We start from the raw sequence: 26,729 nt of genomic DNA, 5'->3' as shown, positions 1-26,729 counted from the left end.
TTAATATATTTTCAAAATTAACAAGTCATTTGTTGGATTTGCAGAGTTAACTGAATCAATTAATTCAGATTGATTTATTGCAACAGCAGCAGCTACCAAGTCATCATCTTCAGGTACTATTTTCTTGTTGTTACTTGCATTAGCTGATACCAATCGAGAGAAGAAAGATGTAATTTGAGTACTATTTAAGCATTCGTTTAACTGAAAAACCCGTCTGCCCTCAGTATCCCTCATAGATATCATTTCTGATGCTACATCATCTGGACTGCATTTGTTTTTACTTTTCTCTCCTTCATTGAATTTCTTAATAAGGATGTTTTTAATATTGGAAGGAAATCTATTCACCTTTCTGGCCCTTTTTAATGCCCAACCCATATGAAGGGTTTCTACAGCTTGTTGATTATCTGTACATTGGCTGACAACATTTTTCTTCCTGGTAACAATAACATTGTTGCAGAGTTCTGCCCATTGCTTGCGAATGATATCATATACCGATTCTCTTTCTAATCTTAAATCATGTGTACCTAATAGAACATGATTTTCTAGAGTTCTGTAAGAAGCATAATGCTTAATACAACCTGGTTCTGGGCATTCAAAGGAGAGTGTTGTCTGCAAAGCAGATGAACTGACTGGTCTTATTGTTGTGGTCTCAGTACTCATTTCATTTTCTACAGCATTACTTTCAGCTTTTGAAAACTTGATCTTTCCTTTGACCTTTGATGGCAGAACAAAATCTGTTACAAGAGTACATCCAGTTTCATTTTGACAATGACCTGATAATTTAGTTAACTCACTATAAGTCATTGACAACCCATCCCCAATACCATAAGCTTTTCTGAATACAACACCAGATTCTGTGTACTGAACATCGTTGTAATGTGTGATATTTTTTAAATTATGAGTCTTCAGAACATGTTTTGACGTTTCAACAATAACATGGGCCACTTGACATCCAGCTACACCTGTAAGAAAGGGAATTGAACTTATTATATAAAACTTAACAGATACAATGATTATGTTTTGACCTCCGACATTTATGTAACACATAGTTTAAGGTGATTTTGTTTATAGAGCTGGTAAATTAAAATTGTATTCTGTACACCTATTAATCTTTTGAAGTCAACTGTCAAGTAAGTGATTGTCTGTTGTGCTGTATTTTATAATTGTTTTTTTTTTTTTTTTGTATAGTTTTACTCTGCTATTGAGTCAAGGTCTCACTTTGAAGCTACACTGTGACCTATAATTGCTTAAATTTGCTAATTTAAGTCTTGGATAGAAATATGTCTCAATGGTAATCATACCACATCTTCTTGTGTTTATAGAATAAATTCACAATGTACCTTTTCCATAATCAATTGCAGTTTTCATGTCATCTGCATTCAAAATGTTATTTCCAGTTGCCACAAAGGATCTCATCTTGGTTCTCATATGAGCAATTTTTGAGTCACAGTAGGACTTTCCAGCCTGAGCCTCTGAATATTGCTTTATTTGAATACCTGCAAAAAATCACAAAATAAACATGAACAAAGATTTGAGAGAGACAACTTATAAATATCTTATTACATTGTGTAATTCACTTTTATAATAAAGTTCAGATATCACCAAAGCTTATATTTTGAAGTATTTTATTTATTTTAATAGCTTTGAACTAGGTTGGTTGAAGTTTCTGTTTGTATTCTTAAATATTTTTTGTGTCTTTTTTTCTTGTTCGGATAATTTTATGATCTGTCAAATGCTTTGTTATACGCCCGTCGTCTTTTAGACGGGACGTATTATGGTATACCGTTGTCCGTCCGTCGTCCACACTTCGGACAATAACTCAAAAACACTTTCACCAATTTCCATGAAACTTAAGTGAATTGTTTATATCTATTGACGTAAGCTCCCTTTCGTTTTTTTTAATTTCAGATTTTAAGTTTTGGATTTATGGGGCTTTATTCATAAAAAAGGGGGGATTTGCAACACTTCGGACAATAACTCAAAAAGGCTTTCACCAATGTCCATGAAACTTTGGTGAATTGTTTATATCTATTGATTTAAGCTCCCTTTCAATTTTTATAAATTTCAGATTTTAAGTTTTGGATTCATGGGGCTTTATTTATAAAAAAAAGGGGGATTTTTAACACTTCGGAAGGTTTTCACCAATGTCCATGAAACTTTGGTGAATTGTTTATATCTATTGATGAAAGCTCCCTTTCAATTTTTATAAATTTCAGATTTTACATTTCCGTGTTATGAATTTTTATGCTTAAAAAATGGGGGGGATTTTCCAATTTTGGGACAATAACTAACACTTTCACAAAATTTTATGCAATTTTGATAAATTGTTTATATCTATTGACATAAGCTCCCTTTCCATTTTTATAAATTTTAGATTTTACGTTTTCTTAAGTAATGAATTTTTATACTTAAAAAAGGGGGATTTTATGAAACTTTGGTGAATATATTAATGTAAAATCCCTTTTGATTTGTATATATATTTCTAGTTGATCATATAAATTCATTTAAATCATAAAAGACAAGTTAAAAGAGCAACGGGCGTATCATGCGCTAAAGCGCAGCCCTTTATTATATTTAGCACTTATGTTTGCAGCATATCAAGATATTGTTTTAGATTTGTAATGTGATATAGTGACCTAATAGCTGAACGGAACTTTTACGCTAAATATGTTATCATTAATTATGATTTTGTGACTTTTAAATGAAGTACCTGTGATTACTAAGGAACTTTGTTCTGACCTCACTGATAATGGAAAATGAAGCAGACGAAACATGGCGTCAGATGTTGTGACGTCCAAACTTCGGTAACTTCCGTGGTACAATAAAATTTAAATTAACTTCACAAGTTACCAAAATTTCTGAATTCTTGTTTTTGTAAACAAATACAAATTCATGTCGTATTTCACATAGAAATTATTCCTATCTGTCCCGTTTTTTCAAGTTCGTGTTGAAACGTTAAATTCGGCAGCCATTAAAAAAAATAATCGTACGAGATTTAACGAGAGTGACGAAACTTTTCAGATGGGTCGTGTAGAGAGAGTTATCGTTCTTTATTCCAAAACGATGCTTCTACCATAAGTGCCAGCTAAAGCTGGCATAATACCTGCCAGACAGGAAACTTAACTTTGAGCTATTGTTCTCAGTATAGTCTATTCACTGGGACCTTTAATTTCTTGTAGGGGTCAATCAAAGACTTAGTCATGTTGAAGTATTTCTGATTCAAAATAGAATATTTCTTGTGTTGATAGTTTGTCTTTACAACTCAGATAAATTTCTTGTATGAGTTGAGAAAATTCAAGATGTGTACTCTAAAAACTCACATTATATCTTCTTGCAACAGGAGATGATATGACTCTGCCTCTTCTTAGTTATTGTGTGTTGCAGCCTTCAGGACTACATACAATGCAAAAGATAAATATCTTTTCCTTGTTTTCAAACATCAAACAGAATTTGCAGTACAATAAACTGATTTGAACACTCAAACTATTATTGACAATAATTTGAATCAAATCTTCGTTGACATTTAATTTCACGGAATTGTAAAGCATGCAGTGGGCTACAAATCTATTTTCTTATTTTAAAATCTTTATTATAGTTATCTGAGTGGCATTCACACCAAATCCCCTGATTTAATAGGTAAGATAGAACATGCTTACACTTGTATTCGATGTTACTTTTAATCGGTCATTTGATCAAGACAAGTTTCTAATATGTATTGACAAATGAGAAGAAGTAAAATTGAACAACCACAGCTTTATTTAAAAATTACAACATTTGCTCAGTAATCTTTTTTCAGTAAATTTTTCTACTTTTTGATATTCATTTAGATTTGACCTTTATTAGTGATTTCTCAACATTTTACTGTAAAATTGACATTTTTTGGGATAATTGTATACGATGTTACATTAAATTGGTCATTTGATCAAGATCATTGTCTAATATGTAATGACAAATGTATTGGAAGTAAAATTGAAACAACTACAGCTTTATTTAAAAATTACACCATTTTCTCAGTATCATTTTTTCAGTAAATTTTTCTACTTTTTGATATTCATTCAGATTTGACCATTATTGGTAATTTTTCAACATTTTAAATCGGTCAGTTGATCAAGATAATTTTCGAATATGTATTGACAAATGTATTGGAAGTAAAATGGAAACAACCACAGCTTTATTTAAAAATTACAACATTTGCTCAGTATTATTTTTTCAGTAAATTTTTCTATTTTTTTATATTCATTCAGATTTGACTTTTATTGATAATTTTTCAACATTTTACTATAAATTTGACATTTTTTGGGATAATTGTATACTATATTACCTTAAATCGGTCATTTGAAGATAATTTTCTTTGATGTACTGACAAATGTATTACAAGATAATTGTATACGATGTTACATTAAATTGGTCATTTGATCAAGATCATTGTCTAATATGTATTGACAAATGTATTAGAAGTAAAGAAGAAACAACCACAGCTTTATTTAAAAATTACAACATTTGCTCGGTATTATTTTTTCAGTAAATTTTTCTATTTTTTTATATTCATTCAGATTTGACTTTTATTGATAATTTTTCAACATTTTACTGTAAATTTGACTTTTTTTGGGATAATTGTATACTACTTTACCTTAAATCGGTCATTTGAAGATAATTTTCTTTGATGTATTGACAAATGTATTACAAGTAAAATTGAAACAACCACCTCTAAAATTTAAGATTACACCATTTTCTCAGTAACATTTTTTTCAGTTAATTTTTCTACTTTTTGATATTCTTTCAGATTTTACCTTTATTGGTAATTTTTCAACATTTTACTGTAAATTTGACATTTTTTTTGGATAATTGTATACGATGTTACATTAAATTGGTCATTTGATCAAGATCATTGTCTAATATGTATTGACAAATGTATTACAAGTAAAATTGAAACAACCACAGGTTTATTTAAAAATTACACCATTTGCTCAGTATTATTTTTTCAGTAAATTTTTCTTCTTTTTGATATTCATTCAGATTTGACCTTTATTGGTAATTTTTAAAACATTCTACTGTAAATTTGACATTCAGTTGGATATTTGTATACAATGGTACTTAAATCGGTCATTTGATGAAGAAAATTTTCTACTATGTATTGAAAAATGTATTAGAAGTAAAATTGAAACAACCACAGGTTCATTTAAAAATTGCAAAGTTTTCTCAGTAACATTTTTTTCAGTAAATTTTTCTACTTTATAGATATTCATTCAGATTATACCTTCATTAGTAATTTTTCAACATTTTACTGTAAAATTCACATCTTTTGGAAAATTGTATACGATGTTACTTTAAATCGGTCAGTTGATCAAGATAATTTTCTAATATGTATTGACAAATGTATTACAAGTAAAATTGAAACAACTACAGCTTTATTTAAAAATTACACCATTTTTCGGTATCATTTTTTCAGTAATTTTTTCTACTTTTTGATATTCATTCAGATTTGACCTTTATTGGTAATTTTTCAAGATTTTACTATTAATTTGACATTTTTTTGGATAATTGTATACGATGTGACTTTAAATCGGTCATTTGATCAAGATAATTTTCTAATATGTATTGACAAATGTATTAAAAGTAAAATTGAAACAACCACAGGTTCATTTAAAAATTGCAAAGTTTTCTCAGTAGCATTTTTTCAGTAAATTTTTCTGCTATATAGATATTCATTCCGATTTGATCTTTAATGATAATTTTTCAACATTTTACTTGAAATTTGACATTTTTTATGGATAATTGTATACCATGTTACATTAAATTAGTCATTTGATCAAGATCATTGTCTAATATGTATTGACAAATGTATTAGAAGTAAAATTGAAACAACCACAGGTTTATTGAAAAATTACACCATTTGCTCAGTATTATTTTTTCAGTAAATTTTTCTTCTTTTTGATATTCATTTAGATTTGACCTTTATTGGTAATTTTTAAAACATTCTACTGTAAATTTAACATTTAGTTGGATATTGGTATACAATGGTACTTAAATCGGTCATTTGATGAAGAGAATTTTCTACTATGTATTGAAAAATGTATTGGAAGTGAAATTGAAACAACCACAGGTTCATTTAAAAATTGCAAAGTTTTCTCAGTAACATTTTTTTCAGTAAATTTTACTACTTTTTGGATATTCATTCAGATTTGACCTTTATTGGTAATTTTTCAACATTTTACTGTAAAATTCACATCTTTTGGATAATTGTATACGATGTTACTTTAAATCGGTCAGTTGATCAAGATAATTTTCTAATATGTATTGACAAATGTATTAGAAGTAAAATTGAAACAACTACAGGTTTATTTAAAAATTACACCATTTTCTCAGTATCATTTTTTGAGTAAATTTTTCTACTTTTTGATATTCATTCAGATTTGACCTTTACTGGTAATTTTTCAAGATTTTAATATTAATTTGACATTTTTTTGGATAATTGTATACGATGTGACTTTAAATCGGTCATTTGATCAAGATAATTTTCTAATATGTATTGACAAATGTATTAGAAGTAAAATTGAAACAACCACAGGTTCATTTAAAAATTGCAAAGTTTTCTCAGTAACATTTTTTTCAGTAAATTTTTCTACTTTATAGATATTCATTCAGATGTGACCTTTATTGGTAATTTTTCAACATTTTACTGTAAAATTCACATCTTTTGGATAATTGTATACGATGTGATTTTAAATCGGTCATTTGATCAAGATAATTTTCTAATATGTATTGACAAATGTATTAGAAGTAAAATTGAAACAACCACAGGTTTATTTAAAAATTACACCATTTGCTCAGTATAATTTTTTCAGTAAATTTTTCTTCTTTTTGATATTCATTCAGATTTGACCTTTATTGGTAATTTTTAAAACATTCTACTGTAAATTTGACATTTAGTTGGATATTTGTATACAATGGTACTTAAATCGGTCATTTGATGAAGAGAATTTTCTACTATGTATTGAAAAATGTATTGGAAGTGAAATTGAAACAACCACAGGTTCATTTAAAAATTGCAAAGTTTTCTCAGTAACGTTTTTTTCAGTAAATTTTTCTACTTTATAGATATTCATTCAGATTTAATCTTCATTAGTAATTTTTCAACATTTTACTGTAAAATTCACATCTTTTGGATAATTGTATACGATGTTACTTTAAATCGGTCAGTTGATCAAGATAATTTTCTAATATGTATTGACAAATGTATTACAAGTAAAATTGAAACAACAACAGCTTTATTTAAAAATTACACCATTTTTCAGTATCATTTTTTCAGTAAATTTTTCTACTTTTTGATATTCATTCAGATTTGACCTTTATTGGTAATTTTTCAAGATTTTACTATTAATTTGACATTTTTTTTGATAATTGTATACGATGTGACTTTTAATCGGTCATTTGATCAAGATAATTTTCTAATATGTATTGACAAATGTATTAGAAGTAAAATTGAAACAACCACAGGTTTATTTAAAAATTACACCATTTGCTCAGTATTATTTTTTCAGTAAATTTTTATTCTTTTTGATATTCATTGAGATTTGACCTTTATTGGTAATTTTTAAAACATTATACTGTAAATTTGACATTTAGTTGGATATTTGTATACAATGGTACTTAAATCGGTCATTTGATGAAGAGAATTTTCTACTATGTATTGAAAAATGTATTAAAAGTAAAATTGAAACAACCACAGGTTCATTTAAAAATTGCAAAGTTTTCTCAGTAACATTTTTTTCAGTAAATTTTACTACTTTTTGGATATTCATTCAGATTTGACCTTTATTGGTAATTTTTAAAACATTCCACTGTAAATTTGACATTTAGTTGGATATTTGTATACAATGGTACTTAAATCGGTCATTTGATGAAGAGAATTTTCTAATATGTATTGACAAATGTATTAGAAGTAAAATTGAAACAACCACAGGTTCATTTAAAAGTTGCAAAGTTTTCTCAGTAACATTTTTTTCAGTAATTTTTCTACTTTATAGATATTCATTCAGATTTAACCTTCATTAGTATTTTTTCAACATTTTACTGTAAAATTCACATCTTTTGGATAATTGTATACGATGTTACTTTAAATCGGTCAGTTGATCAAGATAATTTTCTAATATGTATTGACAAATGTATTACAAGTAAAATTGAAACAACAACAGCTTTATTTAAAAATTACACCATTTTTCAGTATCATTTTTTCAGTAAATTTTTCTACTTTTTGATATTCATTCAGATTTGACCTTTATTGGTAATTTTTCAAGATTTTACTATTAATTTGACATTTTTTTGGATAATTGTATACGATGTCACTTTAAATCGGTCATTTGATCAAGATAATTTTCGAATATGTATTGACAAATGTATTAGAAGTAAAATTGAAACAACCACAGGTTTATTTAAAAATTACACCATTTGCTCAGTATTATTTTTTCAGTAAATTTTTCTTCTTTTTGATATTCATTCAGATTTGACCTTTATTGGTAATTTTTAAAACATTCTACTGTAAATTTGACATTTAGTTGGATATTTGTATACAATGGTACTTAAATCGGTCATTTGATGAAGAGAATTTTCTACTATGTATTGAAAAATGTATTAAAAGTAAAATTGGAACAACCACAGGTTCATTTAAAAATTGCAAAGTTTTCTCAGTAACATTTTTTTCAGTAAATTTTTCTACTTTATAGATATTCATTCAGATTAGACCTTCATTAGTAATTTTTCAACATTTTACTGTAAAATTCACATCTTTTGGATAATTGTATACGATATTACTTTAAATCGGTCAGTTGATCAAGATAATTTTCTAATATGTATTGACAAATGTATTACAAGTAAAATTGAAACAACTACAGCTTTATTTAAAAATTACACCATTTTTCAGTATCATTTTTTCAGTAAATTTTTCTACTTTTTGATATTCATTCAGATTTGACCTGTATTAGTGATTTCTCAACATTTTACTGTAAAATTGACATTTTTTTAGATAATTGTATACGATGTTACTGTAAATCGGTCGTTTGATCAAGACAAGTTTCTAATATGTATTGACAAATGTATTAGAAGTAAAGATGAAACAACCACAGCTTTATTTAAAAATTACAACATTTGCTCAGTATTATTTTTTCAGTAAATTTTTCTATTTCTTTATATTCATTCAGATTTGACTTTTATTGATAATTTTTCAACATTTTACTGTAAATTTGACATTTTTTGGGATAATTGTATACTATATTACCTTAAATCGGTCATTTGAAGATAATTTTCTTTGATGTATTGACAAATATATTACAAGTAAAATTGAAACAACCACCTCTAAAATTTAAGATTACACCATTTTCTCAGTAACATTTTTTTCAGTAAATTTTTCTACTTTATAGATATTCATTCCGATTTGATTTTTAATGATAATTTTTCAACATTTTACTGTAAATTTGACATTTTTTTGAATAATAGTATACGATGTTAGCTTAAATCGGTCATTTGAAGACAATTTTCTTTGATGAATTGACAAATGTATTACAAGTAAAATTGAATTAACCACCTCTATATTTTAAAATTACACCATTTTCTTAGTACATTTTTCTACTTTTTGAAATTCATTCAGATTTGACCTTTATTGGTAATTTTTCAACATTTTACTGTTAATTTGACTTTTTTTTGGATAATTGTATACGATGTTACTTTAAATCGGTCATTTGATCAAGATAATTTTCGAATATGTATTGACAAATGTATTAGAAGTAAAATTGAAACAACCACAGGTTTATTTAAAAATTACACCATTTGCTCAGTATTATTTTTTCAGTAAATTTTTCTTCTTTTTGATATTCATTCAGATTTGACCTTTATTGGTAATTTTTAAAACATTCTACTGTAAATTTGACATTTAGTTGGATATTTGTATACAATGGTACTTAAATCGGTCATTTGATGAAGAGAATTTTCTACTATGTATTGAAAAATGTATTAAAAGTAAAATTGGAACAACCACAGGTTCATTTAAAAATTGCAAAGTTTTCTCAGTAACATTTTTTTCAGTAAATTTTTCTACTTTATAGATATTCATTCAGATTAGACCTTCATTAGTAATTTTTCAACATTTTACTGTAAAATTCACATCTTTTGGATAATTGTATACGATATTACTTTAAATCGGTCAGTTGATCAAGATAATTTTCTAATATGTATTGACAAATGTATTACAAGTAAAATTGAAACAACTACAGCTTTATTTAAAAATTACACCATTTTTCAGTATCATTTTTTCAGTAAATTTTTCTACTTTTTGATATTCATTCAGATTTGACCTGTATTAGTGATTTCTCAACATTTTACTGTAAAATTGACATTTTTTTAGATAATTGTATACGATGTTACTGTAAATCGGTCGTTTGATCAAGACAAGTTTCTAATATGTATTGACAAATGTATTAGAAGTAAAGATGAAACAACCACAGCTTTATTTAAAAATTACAACATTTGCTCAGTATTATTTTTTCAGTAAATTTTTCTATTTCTTTATATTCATTCAGATTTGACTTTTATTGATAATTTTTCAACATTTTACTGTAAATTTGACATTTTTTGGGATAATTGTATACTATATTACCTTAAATCGGTCATTTGAAGATAATTTTCTTTGATGTATTGACAAATATATTACAAGTAAAATTGAAACAACCACCTCTAAAATTTAAGATTACACCATTTTCTCAGTAACATTTTTTTCAGTAAATTTTTCTACTTTATAGATATTCATTCCGATTTGATTTTTAATGATAATTTTTCAACATTTTACTGTAAATTTGACATTTTTTTGAATAATAGTATACGATGTTAGCTTAAATCGGTCATTTGAAGACAATTTTCTTTGATGAATTGACAAATGTATTACAAGTAAAATTGAATTAACCACCTCTATATTTTAAAATTACACCATTTTCTTAGTACATTTTTCTACTTTTTGAAATTCATTCAGATTTGACCTTTATTGGTAATTTTTCAACATTTTACTGTTAATTTGACTTTTTTTTGGATAATTGTATACGATGTTACTTTAAATCGGTCATTTGATCAAGATAATTTTCTAATATATATTGACCAATGTATTAGAAGTAAAATTGAAACAACCACCTCTATATTTTAAAATTACACCATTTTCTCAGTAACATTTTTTCAGTAAATTTTTTCTACTTTTTGATATTCATTCAGATTTGACCTTTATTGGTAATTTTTCAACATTTTACTGTTAATTTGGCATTTTTTGGATGATTGTATTCGATGTTACTTTTAATCGGTCATTTGATCAAGACAAGTTTCTAATAAGTATTGACAAATGAGAAGAAGTAAAATTGAACAACCACAGCTTTATTTAAAAATTACAACATTTGCTCAGTAATCTTTTTTCAGTTAATTTTTCTACTTTTTGATATTCATTCAGATTTGACCTTTATTAGTGATTTCTCAACATTTTACTGTAAAATTTACATTTTTTGGGATAATTGTATACGATGTTACTTTAAATCGGTCATTTGATCAAGACAAGTTTCTAATATGTATTGACAAATGTATTAGAAGTAAAGATGAAACTACCACAGCTTTATTTAAAAACTACAACATTTGCTCAGTATTTTTTTTTCAGTAAATTTTTCTATTTTTTTATATTCATTCAGATTTGACTTTTATTGTTAATTTTTCAACATTTTACTGTAAATTTGACATTTTTTGGGATAATTGTATACTATATTACCTTAAATCGGTCATTTGAAGATAATTTTCTTTGATGTATTGACAAATGTATTACAAGTAAAATTGAAACAACCACCTCTAAAATTTAAGATTACACCATTTTCTCAGTAACATTTTTTTCAGTAAATTTTTCTACTTTATAGATATTCATTCCGATTTGATCTTTAATGATAATTTTTCAACATTTTACTGTAAATTTGACATTTTTTTTGGATAATTGTATACGATGTTACATTAAATTAGTCATTTGATCAAGGTCATTGTCTAATATGTATTGACAAAAGTATTAGAAGTAAAATTGAAACAACCACAGGTTTATTGAAAAATTACACCATTTGCTCAGTATTATTTTTTCAGTAAATTTTTCTTCTTTTTGATATTCATTCAGATTTGACCTTTATTGGTAATTTTTAAAACATTCTACTGTAAATTTGACATTTAGTTGGATATTTGTATACAATGGTACTTAAATCGGTCAATTGATCAAGATAATTTTCTAATATGTATTGACAAATGTATTAGAAGTAAAATTGAAACAACTACAGGTTTATTTAAAAATTACACCATTTTCTCAGTATAATTTTTTCAGTAAATTTTTCTACTTTTTGATATTCATTCAGATTTGACCTTTACTGGTAATTTTTCAACATTTTACTGTAAATTTGACATTTTTTTAGATAATTGTATACGATGTGACTTTAAATCGGTCATTTGATCAAGATAATTTTCTAATATGTATTGACAAATGTATTAGAAGTAAAATTGTAACAACCACAGGTTTATTGAAAAATTACACCATTTGCTCAGTATTATTTTTTCAGTAATTTTTTTTTCTTTTTGATATTCATTTAGATTTGACCTTTATTGGTAATTTTTCAAGATTTTACTATTAATTTGACATTTTTTTGGATAATTGTATACGATGTGACTTTAAATCGGTCATTTGATCAAGATAATTTTCTAATATGTATTGACAAATGTATTAAAAGTAAAATTGAAACAACCACAGGTTCATTTAAAAATTGCAAAGTTTTCTCAGTAACATTTTTTCAGTAAATTTTTCTGCTTTATAGATATTCATTCCGATTTGATCTTTAATGATAATTTTTCAACATTTTACTGTAAATTTGACATTTTTTGAGATAATTGTATACCATGTTACATTAAATTAGTCATTTGATCAAGATCATTGTCTAATATGTATTGACAAATGTATTAGAAGTAAAATTGAAACAACCACAGGTTTATTTAAAAATTACACCATTTGCTCAGTATTATTTTTTCAGTAAATTTTTCTTCTTTTTGATATTCATTCAGGTTTGATCTTTATTGGTAATTTTTAAAACATTCTACTGTAAATTTGACATTTAGTTGGATATTTGTATACAATGGTACTTAAATCGGTCATTTGATGAAGAGAATTTTCTACTATGTATTGAAAAATGTATTAAAAGTAAAATTGAAACAACCACAGGTTCATTTAAAAATTGCAAAGTTTTCTCAGTAACATTTTTTTCAGTAAATTTTACTACTTTTTGGATATTCATTCAGATTTGACCTTTATTGATAATTTTTAAAACATTCTACTGTAAATTTGACATTTAGTTGGATATTTGTATACAATGGTACTTAAATCGGTCATTTGATGAAGAGAATTTTCTAATATGTATTGACAAATGTTTTAGAAGTAAAATTGAAACAACCACAGGTTCATTTAAAAATTGCAAAGTTTTCTCAGTAACATTTTTTTCAGTAAATTTTTCTACTTTATAGATATTCATTCAGATTTAACCTTCATTAGTAATTTTTCAACATTTTACTGTAAAATTCACATCTTTTGGATAATTGTATACGATGTTACTTTAAATCGGTCAGATGATCAAGATAATTTTCTAATATGTATTGACAAATGTATTACAAGTAAAATTGAAACAACAACAGCTTTATTTAAAAATTACACCATTTTTCAGTATCATTTTTTCAGTAAATTTTTCTACTTTTTGATATTCATTCAGAATTGACCTTTATTGGTAATTTTTCAAGATTTTACTATTAATTTGACATTTTTTTGGATAATTGTATACGATGTGACTTTTAATCGGTCATTTGATCAAGATAATTTTCTAATATGTATTGACAAATGTATTAGAAGTAAAATTGAAACAACCACAGGTTTATTTAAAAATTACACCATTTGCTCAGTATTATTTTTTCAGTAAATTTTTCTTCTTTTTGATATTCATTCAGATTTGACCTTTATTGGTAATTTTTAAAACATTCTACTGTAAATTTGACATTTAGTTGGATATTTGTATACAATGGTACTTAAATCGGTCATTTGATGAAGAGAATTTTCTACTATGTATTGAAAAATGTATTAAAAGTAAAATTGAAACAACCACAGGTTCATTTAAAAATTGCAAAGTTTTCTCAGTAACATTTTTTTCAGTAAATTTTACTACTTTTTGGATATTCATTCAGATTTGACCTTTATTGGTAATTTTTAAAACATTCTACTGTAAATTTGACATTTAGTTGGATATTTGTATACAATGGTACTTAAATCGGTCATTTGATGAAGAGAATTTTCTACTATGTATTGAAAAATGTATTAAAAGTAAAATTGGAACAACCACAGGTTCATTTAAAAATTGCAAAGTTTTCTCAGTAACATTTTTTTCAGTAAATTTTTCTACTTTATAGATATTCATTCAGATTAGACCTTCATTAGTAATTTTTCAACATTTTACTGTAAAATTCACATCTTTTGGATAATTGTATACGATATTACTTTAAATCGGTCAGTTGATCAAGATAATTTTCTAATATGTATTGACAAATGTATTACAAGTAAAATTGAAACAACTACAGCTTTATTTAAAAATTACACCATTTTTCAGTATCATTTTTTCAGTAAATTTTTCTACTTTTTGATATTCATTCAGATTTGACCTGTATTAGTGATTTCTCAACATTTTACTGTAAAATTGACATTTTTTTAGATAATTGTATACGATGTTACTGTAAATCGGTCGTTTGATCAAGACAAGTTTCTAATATGTATTGACAAATGTATTAGAAGTAAAGATGAAACAACCACAGCTTTATTTAAAAATTACAACATTTGCTCAGTATTATTTTTTCAGTAAATTTTTCTATTTCTTTATATTCATTCAGATTTGACTTTTATTGATAATTTTTCAACATTTTACTGTAAATTTGACATTTTTTGGGATAATTGTATACTATATTACCTTAAATCGGTCATTTGAAGATAATTTTCTTTGATGTATTGACAAATATATTACAAGTAAAATTGAAACAACCACCTCTAAAATTTAAGATTACACCATTTTCTCAGTAACATTTTTTTCAGTAAATTTTTCTACTTTATAGATATTCATTCCGATTTGATTTTTAATGATAATTTTTCAACATTTTACTGTAAATTTGACATTTTTTTGAATAATAGTATACGATGTTAGCTTAAATCGGTCATTTGAAGACAATTTTCTTTGATGAATTGACAAATGTATTACAAGTAAAATTGAATTAACCACCTCTATATTTTAAAATTACACCATTTTCTTAGTACATTTTTCTACTTTTTGAAATTCATTCAGATTTGACCTTTATTGGTAATTTTTCAACATTTTACTGTTAATTTGACTTTTTTTTGGATAATTGTATACGATGTTACTTTAAATCGGTCATTTGATCAAGATAATTTTCTAATATATATTGACCAATGTATTAGAAGTAAAATTGAAACAACCACCTCTATATTTTAAAATTACACCATTTTCTCAGTAACATTTTTTCAGTAAATTTTTTCTACTTTTTGATATTCATTCAGATTTGACCTTTATTGGTAATTTTTCAACATTTTACTGTTAATTTGGCATTTTTTGGATGATTGTATTCGATGTTACTTTTAATCGGTCATTTGATCAAGACAAGTTTCTAATAAGTATTGACAAATGAGAAGAAGTAAAATTGAACAACCACAGCTTTATTTAAAAATTACAACATTTGCTCAGTAATCTTTTTTCAGTTAATTTTTCTACTTTTTGATATTCATTCAGATTTGACCTTTATTAGTGATTTCTCAACATTTTACTGTAAAATTTACATTTTTTGGGATAATTGTATACGATGTTACTTTAAATCGGTCATTTGATCAAGACAAGTTTCTAATATGTATTGACAAATGTATTAGAAGTAAAGATGAAACTACCACAGCTTTATTTAAAAACTACAACATTTGCTCAGTATTTTTTTTTCAGTAAATTTTTCTATTTTTTTATATTCATTCAGATTTGACTTTTATTGTTAATTTTTCAACATTTTACTGTAAATTTGACATTTTTTGGGATAATTGTATACTATATTACCTTAAATCGGTCATTTGAAGATAATTTTCTTTGATGTATTGACAAATGTATTACAAGTAAAATTGAAACAACCACCTCTAAAATTTAAGATTACACCATTTTCTCAGTAACATTTTTTTCAGTAAATTTTTCTACTTTATAGATATTCATTCCGATTTGATCTTTAATGATAATTTTTCAACATTTTACTGTAAATTTGACATTTTTTTTGGATAATTGTATACGATGTTACATTAAATTAGTCATTTGATCAAGGTCATTGTCTAATATGTATTGACAAAAGTATTAGAAGTAAAATTGAAACAACCACAGGTTTATTGAAAAATTACACCATTTGCTCAGTATTATTTTTTCAGTAAATTTTTCTTCTTTTTGATATTCATTCAGATTTGACCTTTATTGGTAATTTTTAAAACATTCTACTGTAAATTTGACATTTAGTTGGATATTTGTATACAATGGTACTTAAATCGGTCAATTGATCAAGATAATTTTCTAATATGTATTGACAAATGTATTAGAAGTAAAATTGAAACAACTACAGGTTTATTTAAAAATTACACCATTTTCTCAGTATAATTTTTTCAGTAAATTTTTCTACTTTTTGATATTCATTCAGATTTGACCTTTACTGGTAATTTTTCAACATTTTACTGTAAATTTGACATTTTTTTAGATAATTGTATACGATGTGACTTTAAATCGGTCATTTGATCAAGATAATTTTCTAATATGTATTGACAAATGTATTAGAAGTAAAATTGTAACAACCACAGGTTTATTGAAAAATTACACCATTTGCTCAGTATTATTTTTTCAGTAATTTTTTTTTCTTTTTGATATTCATTTAGATTTGACCTTTATTGGTAATTTTTCAAGATTTTACTATTAATTTGACATTTTTTTGGATAATTGTATACGATGTGACTTTAAATCGGTCATTTGATCAAGATAATTTTCTAATATGTATTGACAAATGTATTAAAAGTAAAATTGAAACAACCACAGGTTCATTTAAAAATTGCAAAGTTTTCTCAGTAACATTTTTTCAGTAAATTTTTCTGCTTTATAGATATTCATTCCGATTTGATCTTTAATGATAATTTTTCAACATTTTACTGTAAATTTGACATTTTTTGAGATAATTGTATACCATGTTACATTAAATTAGTCATTTGATCAAGATCATTGTCTAATATGTATTGACAAATGTATTAGAAGTAAAATTGAAACAACCACAGGTTTATTTAAAAATTACACCATTTGCTCAGTATTATTTTTTCAGTAAATTTTTCTTCTTTTTGATATTCATTCAGGTTTGATCTTTATTGGTAATTTTTAAAACATTCTACTGTAAATTTGACATTTAGTTGGATATTTGTATACAATGGTACTTAAATCGGTCATTTGATGAAGAGAATTTTCTACTATGTATTGAAAAATGTATTAAAAGTAAAATTGAAACAACCACAGGTTCATTTAAAAATTGCAAAGTTTTCTCAGTAACATTTTTTTCAGTAAATTTTACTACTTTTTGGATATTCATTCAGATTTGACCTTTATTGATAATTTTTAAAACATTCTACTGTAAATTTGACATTTAGTTGGATATTTGTATACAATGGTACTTAAATCGGTCATTTGATGAAGAGAATTTTCTAATATGTATTGACAAATGTTTTAGAAGTAAAATTGAAACAACCACAGGTTCATTTAAAAATTGCAAAGTTTTCTCAGTAACATTTTTTTCAGTAAATTTTTCTACTTTATAGATATTCATTCAGATTTAACCTTCATTAGTAATTTTTCAACATTTTACTGTAAAATTCACATCTTTTGGATAATTGTATACGATGTTACTTTAAATCGGTCAGATGATCAAGATAATTTTCTAATATGTATTGACAAATGTATTACAAGTAAAATTGAAACAACAACAGCTTTATTTAAAAATTACACCATTTTTCAGTATCATTTTTTCAGTAAATTTTTCTACTTTTTGATATTCATTCAGAATTGACCTTTATTGGTAATTTTTCAAGATTTTACTATTAATTTGACATTTTTTTGGATAATTGTATACGATGTGACTTTTAATCGGTCATTTGATCAAGATAATTTTCTAATATGTATTGACAAATGTATTAGAAGTAAAATTGAAACAACCACAGGTTTATTTAAAAATTACACCATTTGCTCAGTATTATTTTTTCAGTAAATTTTTCTTCTTTTTGATATTCATTCAGATTTGACCTTTATTGGTAATTTTTAAAACATTCTACTGTAAATTTGACATTTAGTTGGATATTTGTATACAATGGTACTTAAATCGGTCATTTGATGAAGAGAATTTTCTACTATGTATTGAAAAATGTATTAAAAGTAAAATTGAAACAACCACAGGTTCATTTAAAAATTGCAAAGTTTTCTCAGTAACATTTTTTTCAGTAAATTTTACTACTTTTTGGATATTCATTCAGATTTGACCTTTATTGGTAATTTTTAAAACATTCTACTGTAAATTTGACATTTAGTTGGATATTTGTATACAATGGTACTTAAATCGGTCATTTGATGAAGAGAATTTTCTAATATGTATTGACAAATGTATTAGAAGTAAAATTGAAACAACCACAGGTTCATTTAAAAATTGCAAAGTTTTCTCAGTAACATTTTTTTCAGTAAATTTTTCTACTTTATAGATATTCATTCAGATTTAACCTTCATTAGTAATTTTTCAACATTTTACTGTAAAATTCACATCTTTTGGATAATTGTATACGATGTTACTTTAAATCGGTCAGTTGATCAAGATAATTTTCTAATATGTATTGACAAATGTATTACAAGTAAAATTGAAACAACAACAGCTTTATTTAAAAATTACACCATTTTTCAGTATCATTTTTTCAGTAAATTTTTCTACTTTTTGATATTCATTCAGAATTGACCTTTATTGGTAATTTTTCAAGATTTTACTATTAATTTGACATTTTTTTGGATAATTGTATACGATGTGACTTTTAATCGGTCATTTGATCAAGATAATTTTCTAATATGTATTGACAAATGTATTAGAAGTAAAATTGAAACAACCACAGGTTTATTTAAAAATTACACCATTTGCTCAGTATTATTTTTTCAGTAAATTTTTCTTCTTTTTGATATTCAATCAGATTTGACCTTTATTGGTAATTTTTAAAACATTCTACTGTAAATTTGACATTTTGTTGGATATTTGTATACAATGGTACTTAAATCGGTCATTTGATGAAGAGAATTTTCTACTATGTATTGAAAAATGTATTAGAAGTGAAATTGAAACAACCACAGGTTCATTTAAAAATTGCAAAGTTTTCTCAGTAACATTTTTTTCAGTAAAGTTTTCTTCTTTTCGATATTCATTCAGATTTGACCTTTATTGGTAATTTTTAAAACATTCTACTGTAAATTTGACATTTAGTTGGATATTTGTATACAATGGTACTTAAATCGGTCATTTGATGAAGGAAATTTTCTACTATGTATTGAAAATGTATTAGAAGTAAAATTGAAACAACCACAGGTTCATTTAAAAATTGCAAAGTTTTCTCAGTAACATTTTTTTTCAGTAAATTTTTCTACTTTATAGATATTCATTCAGATTTGACCTTCATTAGTAATTTTTCAACATTTTACTGTAAAATTCACATCTTTTGGATAATGGTATACGATGTTACTTTAAATCGGTCAGTTGATCAAGATAATTTTCTAATATGTATTGACAAATGTATTACAAGTAAAATTGAAACAACTACAGCTTTATTTAAAAATTACACCATTTTTCAGTATCATTTTTTCAGTAAATTTTTCTACTTTTTGATATTCATTCAGATTTGACCTTTATTGGTAATTTTTCAACATTTTACTATTAATTTGACATTTTTTTTGGATAATTGTATACGATGTGACTTTAAATCGGTCATTTGATCAAGATAATTTTCTAATATGTATTGACAAATGTATTAGAAGTAAAATTGAAACAACCACAGGTTTATTTAAAAATTACACCATTTGCTCAGTATTATTTTTTCAGTAAATTTTTCTTCTTTTTGATATTCATTCAGATTTGACCTTTATTGGTAATTTTTAAAACATTCTACTGTAAATTTGACATTTAGTTGGATATTTGTATACAATGGTACTTAAATCGGTCATTTGATGAAGAGAATTTTCTACTATGTATTGAAAAATGTATTAAAAGTAAAATTGAAACAACCACAGGTTCATTTAAAAATTGCAAAGTTTTCTCAGTAACATTTTTTCAGTAAATTTTTCTGCTTGATAGATATTCATTCCGATTTGATCTTTAATGATAATTTTTCAACATTTTACTGTAAATTTGACATTTTTTGGGATAATTGTATACCATGTTACATTAAATTAGTCATTTGATCAAGATTATTGTCTAATATGTATTGACAAATGTATTAGAAGTAAAATTGAAACAACCACAGGTTTATTGAAAAATTACACCATTTGCTCAGTATTATTTTTTCAGTAAATTTTTCTTCTTTTTGATATTCATTTAGATTTGACCTTTATTGGTCATTTTTAAAACATTCTACTGTAAATTTGACATTTAGTTGGATATTTGTATACAATGGTACTTACATCGGTCATTTGAGGAAGAGAATTTTCTACTATGTATTGAAAAATGTATTAGAAGTGAAATTGAAACAACCACAGGTTCATTTAAAAATTGCTAAGTTTTCTCAGTAACATTTTTTTCAGTAAATTTTACTACTTTTTGGATATTCATTCAGATTTGACCTTTATTGGTAATTTTTAAAACATTCTACTGTAAATTTGACATTTAGTTTGATATTTGTATACAATGGTTCTTAAATCGGTCATTTGATGAAGAGAATTTTCTAATATGTATTGACAAATGTATTAGAAGTAAAATTGAAACAACCACAGGTTTATTTAAAAATTACACCATTTGCTCAGTATTATTTTTTGAGTAAATTTTTCTTCTTTTTGATATTCATTCAGATTTGACCTTTATTGGTAATTTTTAAAACATTCTACTGTAAATTTGACATTTAGTTGGATATTTGTATACAATGGTACTTAAATCGGTCATTTGATGAAGAGAATTTTCTACTATGTATTGAAAAATGTATTAAAAGTAAAATTGAAACAACCACAGCTTCATTTAAAAATTGCAAAGTTTTCTCAGTAACATTTTTTCAGTAAATTTTTCTGCTTTATAGATATTCATTCCGATTTGATCTTTAATGATAATTTTTCAAGATTTTACTGTAAATTTGACATTTTTTGGGATAATTGTATACCATGTTACCTTAAATCGGTCATTGGACGACAATGTTCTTTTATGTTTTGACAAATGTATTACAAGTAATATTGGAACAACCACCTCTTTATTCTAAAATTACACCATTTTCTCAGTAACATTTTTCAGTAAATTTTTCGACTTTTTGATATTCATTCAGATTGACCTTTATTGGTAATTTTTCAACATTTTACTGTTAATTTGACATTTTTTTTGAAGAAACAACTACAGCTTTATTTAAAAATTACACCATTTTCTTAGTATCATTTTTTCATTAAATTGTTCTACTTTTTGATATTCATTCAGATTTGACCTTTATTGGTGATTTCTCAACATTTTACTGTAAAATTGACATTTTTTTGGATAATTGTATACGATGTTACTTTAAATCGGTCATTTGATCAAGACAAGTTTCTAATATGTATTGACAAATGTATTAGAAGTAAAGATGAAACAACCACAGCTTTATTTAAAAATTACAACATTTGCTCAGGTTTATTTTTTCAGTAAATTTTTCTATTTTTTTCTATTCATTCAGATTTGACTTTTATTGATAATTTTTCAACATTTTACTGTAAATTTGACATTTTTTGGGATAATTGTATACTATATTACCTTAAATCGGACATTTGAAGATAAATTTCTTTGATGTATTGACAAATGTATTACAAGTAAAATTGAAACAACCACCTTTAAAATTTATGATTACACCATTTTCTCAGTAACATTTTTTTCAGTAAATTTTTCTACTTTATAGATATTCATTCCGATTTGATCTTTAATGATAATTTTTCAACATTTTACTGTAAATTTGACATTTTTTGGAATAATGGTATACGATGTTAGCTTAAATCGGTCATTCGAAAACAATTTTCTTTGATGAATTGACAAATGTATTACAAGTAAAATTAAAACAACCTCCTCTATATTTTAAAATTACACCATTTTCTCAGTAAATTTTTCTACTTTTTGAAATTCATTCAGATTTGACCTTTATTGGTAATTTTTGAACATTTTACTGTTAATTTGACTTTTTTTTGGATAATTGTATTCGATGTTATTTTAAATCGGTCATTTGATCAAGATCATTGTTTAATATGTATTGACAAATGTATTAAAAGTAAAATTGAAACAACCACCTCTAAAATTTAAGATTACACCATTTTCTCAGTAACCTTTTTTTCAGTAAATTTATCTACTTTTTGATATTCATTCAGATTTGACCTTTATTGGTAATTTTTCAACATTTTACTGTAAATTTGACATTTTTTTTTGGATAATTGTATACGATGTTACATTAAATTGGTCATTTGATCAAGATCATTGTCTAATATGTATTGACAAAAGTATAGAAGTAAAATTGAAACAACCACAGGTTTATTGAAAATTTACTCCATTTGCTCAGTATTATTTTTTCAGTAATTTTTCTTCTTTTTAGATATTCATTCAGATTTGACCTTTATTGGTAATTTTTAAAACATTCTACTGTAAATTTGACATTTAGTTTGATATTTGTATACAATGGTACTTAAATCGGTCATTTGATGAAGAGAATTTTCTACTATGTATTGAAAAATGTATTAGAAGTAAAATTGAAACAACCACAGGTTCATTTAAAAAATTGCAAAGTTTTCTCAGTAACATTTTTTCAGTAAATTTTTCTGCTTTATAGATATTCATTCCGATTTGATGTTTAATGATAATTTTTCAACATTTTACTGTAAATTTGACATTTTTTGGGATAATTGTATACCATGTTAACTTAAATCGGTCATTTGACGACAATGTTCTTTTATGTTTTGACAAATGTATTACAAGTAAAATTGAAACAACCACAGGTTCATTTAAAAATTGCAAAGTTTTCTCAGTATTATTTTTTCAGTAAATTTTTCTACTTTATAGATATTCATTCAGATTTGACCTTTATTGGTAATTTTTCAACATTTTACTGTAAAATTCACATCTTTTGGATAATTGTATACGATGTTACTTTAAATCGGTCAGTTGATCAAGATAATTTTCTAATATGTATTGACAAATGTATTAGAAGTAAAATTGAAACAACTACAGGTTTATTTAAAAATTACACCATTTTCTCAGTATCATTTTTTCAGTAAATTTTTCTACTTTTTCATATTCATTCAGATTTGACCTTTACTGGTAATTTCTCAACATTTTACTATTAATTTGACATTTTTTTGGATAATTGTATACGATGCGACTTTAAATCGGTCATTTGATCAAGATAATTTTCTAATATGTATTGACAAATGTATTAGAAGTAAAATTGAAACAACCACAGGTTTATTTAAAAATTACACCATTTGCTAAGTAACATTGTTTCAGTAAATTTTTCTTCTTTTTGATATTCATTCAGATATGACCTTTATTGGTAATTTTCAAAACATTCTACTGTTAATTTGAATTTTTTTTGATAATTGTATTCGATGTTACATTAAATCGGTCATTTGATCAAGATAATTTTCTAATATGTATTGACCAATGTATTAGAAGTAAAATTGAAACAACCACCTCTATATTTTAAAATTACACCATTTTCTCAGTAACATTTTTTCAGTAAATTTTTTCTACTTTTTGATATTCATTCAGATTTGACCTTTATTGGTAATTTTTCAACATTTTACTGTTAATTTGACATTTTTTTTGATGATTGTATTCGATGTTACTTTTAATCGGTCATTTGATCAAGACATATTTCTAATATGTATTGACAAATGAGAAGAAGTAAAATTGAACAACCACAGCTTTATTTAAAAATTACAACATTTGCTCAGTAATCTTTTTTCAGTACATTTTTCTACTTTTTGATATTCATTCAGATTTGACCTTTATTAGTGATTTCTCAACATTTTACTGTAAAATTGACATTTTTTTAGATAATTGTATACGTTGTTACTTTAAATCGGTCATTTGATCAAGACAAGTTTCTAATATGTATTGACAAATGTATTAGAAGTAAAGATGAAACAACCACAGCTTTATTTAAAAATTACAACATTTGCTCAGTATTATTTTTTCAGTAAATTTTTCTATTTCTTTATATTCATTCAGATTTGACTTTTATTGATAATTTTTCAACATTTTACTGTAAATTTGACATTTTTGGGGATAATTGTATACTATATTACCTTAAATCGGTCATTTGAAGATACTTTTCCTTGATGTATTGACAAATGTATTACAAGTAAAATTGAAACAACCACCTCTAAAATTTAAGATTACACCATTTTCTCAGTAAGATTTTTTTCAGTAAATTTTTCTACTTTTTGATATTCATTCAGATTTGACCTTTATTAGTGATTTCTCAACATTTTACTGTAAAATTGACATTTTTCTAGATAATTGTATACGATGTTACTTTAAATCGGTCATTTGATCAAGACAAGTTTCTAATATGTATTGACAAATGTATTAGAAGTAAAGATGTAACAACCACAGCTTTATTTAAAAATTACAACGTTTGCTCAGTATTATTTTTTCAGTTAATTTTTCTATTTCTTTATATTCATTCAGATTTGACTTTTATTGATAATTTTTCAACATTTTACTGTAAATTTGACATTTTTGGGGATAATTGTATACTATATTACCTTAAATCGGTCATTTGAAGATACTTTTCTTTGATGTATTGACAAATGTATTACAAGTAAAATTGAAACAACCACCTCTAAAATTTAAGATTACACCATTTTCTCAGTAACATTTTTTTCAGTAAATTTTTCTACTTTTTGATATTCATTCAGATTTGACCTTTATTGGTAATTTTTCAACATTTTACTGTAAATTTGACATTTTTTTTGGATAATTGTATACGATGTTACATTAAATTGGTCATTTGATCAAGATCATTGTCTAATATGTATTGACAAAAGTATTAGAAGTAAAATTGAAACAACCACAGGTTTATTGAAAAATTACACCATTTGCTCAGTATTATTTTTTCAGTAAATTTTTCTTCTTTTTGATATTCATTCAGATTTGACCTTTATTGGTAATTTTTAAAACATTCTACTGTAAATTTGACATTTAGTTTGATATTTGTTTACAATGGTACTTAAATCGGTCATTTGATGAAGAGAATTTTCTACTATGTATTGAAAATGTATTAGAAGGAAAATTGAAACAACCACAGGTTCATTTAAAAATTGCAAAGTTTTCTCAGTAACATTTTTTTCAGTAAATTTTTCTACTTTATAGATATTCAGTTGACCGTTTAGCTTTAACTTTGTTTAAGGGTGGGTCTAAGATTAAGATCCGACGGGTTTCGCACTTTAATGTATTCATTTTTCTAAGAGTTAACGGCAGATTGGATTTCCTTTGATTGATGAATTTTTGGAAGGCCATAAAAGTTACTCGTTTTTCTTTTAAAATTTTTTAAATAATCATTCTCCTTTTCCGTAGTTGCCCTTTTGTATTTTTTCAGTACGGTTGTCATTCTTCTCTTGCCTAGATGATCTATATTGTCAGGAATTTCCGAGTAAAATGTCGAACCACTGAGGTGTTCTTCCACTTTAATTCTGTAATAGTCTGAATCTATTATTACTATGACCCCACCTTTATCGGCCTGTTAAATTACTATGCTTTGGTTGTTTCTTAGGTTTTGGAGTGCTGACTTTTCGCCTTTAGTTAAATTGTGGTCGACTTTGTTTTGTGTAAGTGGATAGTTGGACAAATTTTCTATATAGTCATCTAAATAATTGTTTCATCCACTAATGAATCGTCCTCCTCACTTTCTTTCTCAGCGAAGTATTCAGTTAGTCTCAATCTACGACAAAATTTCAACATGTCTCCTTTAATTTCTTTACGATCCACATTCCAATACCTATCAAATTCAACCATATATATAATTTTGAAAAGACGTATGTTTGAAGTTAGTTATATATACGTCATTGTTAGTTATACATCCTTGATCTATGTAGCCACAATCAGCAATAATTTAATTTCAGGATAGAATTTATTATACCTAATGAAAGCATCATTTAAACACATGACTACAAATTTTTGTTCGCATAAATTTAGGGTGCTAGCATGTCCTCCTTTTATTCAAAATATTGATGCGTAAAAAAATTTCAGTAGTTTTGATACCTCGTGCTGACTTGTGCAACAAAATTATTTGACCGCACGACCAAAACTGACCATATGTGCACTTTAATTTGTAAATCTATATACCTGCATATTAAATCAGCCAT

At 25.3% G+C, this 26,729-nt stretch overlaps 1 protein-coding gene across 1 annotated transcript; it reads right to left on the bottom strand.

Annotated features, from left to right (window-relative positions):
* On the bottom strand, positions 1 to 26,729 carry LOC139494200 (uncharacterized). The gene is made up of 4 exons (XM_071282373.1): positions 26,710 to 26,729; positions 26,271 to 26,362; positions 1,341 to 1,496; positions 1 to 962 (listed from the first exon to the last, which is right to left on the bottom strand). Exons 1-4 carry the CDS (start codon positions 26,727 to 26,729, stop codon positions 1 to 3), a joined length of 1,230 nt encoding a protein of 409 aa, XP_071138474.1.

The sequence above is a fragment of the Mytilus edulis genome, chromosome 11 (assembly GCF_963676685.1).
Source record: "Mytilus edulis chromosome 11, xbMytEdul2.2, whole genome shotgun sequence".
Lineage (NCBI taxonomy): Eukaryota > Metazoa > Mollusca > Bivalvia > Mytilida > Mytilidae > Mytilus > Mytilus edulis.
Note: the sequence above shows the minus strand (reverse complement) of the source record. Positions and strands in the feature narration are given on the sequence as shown.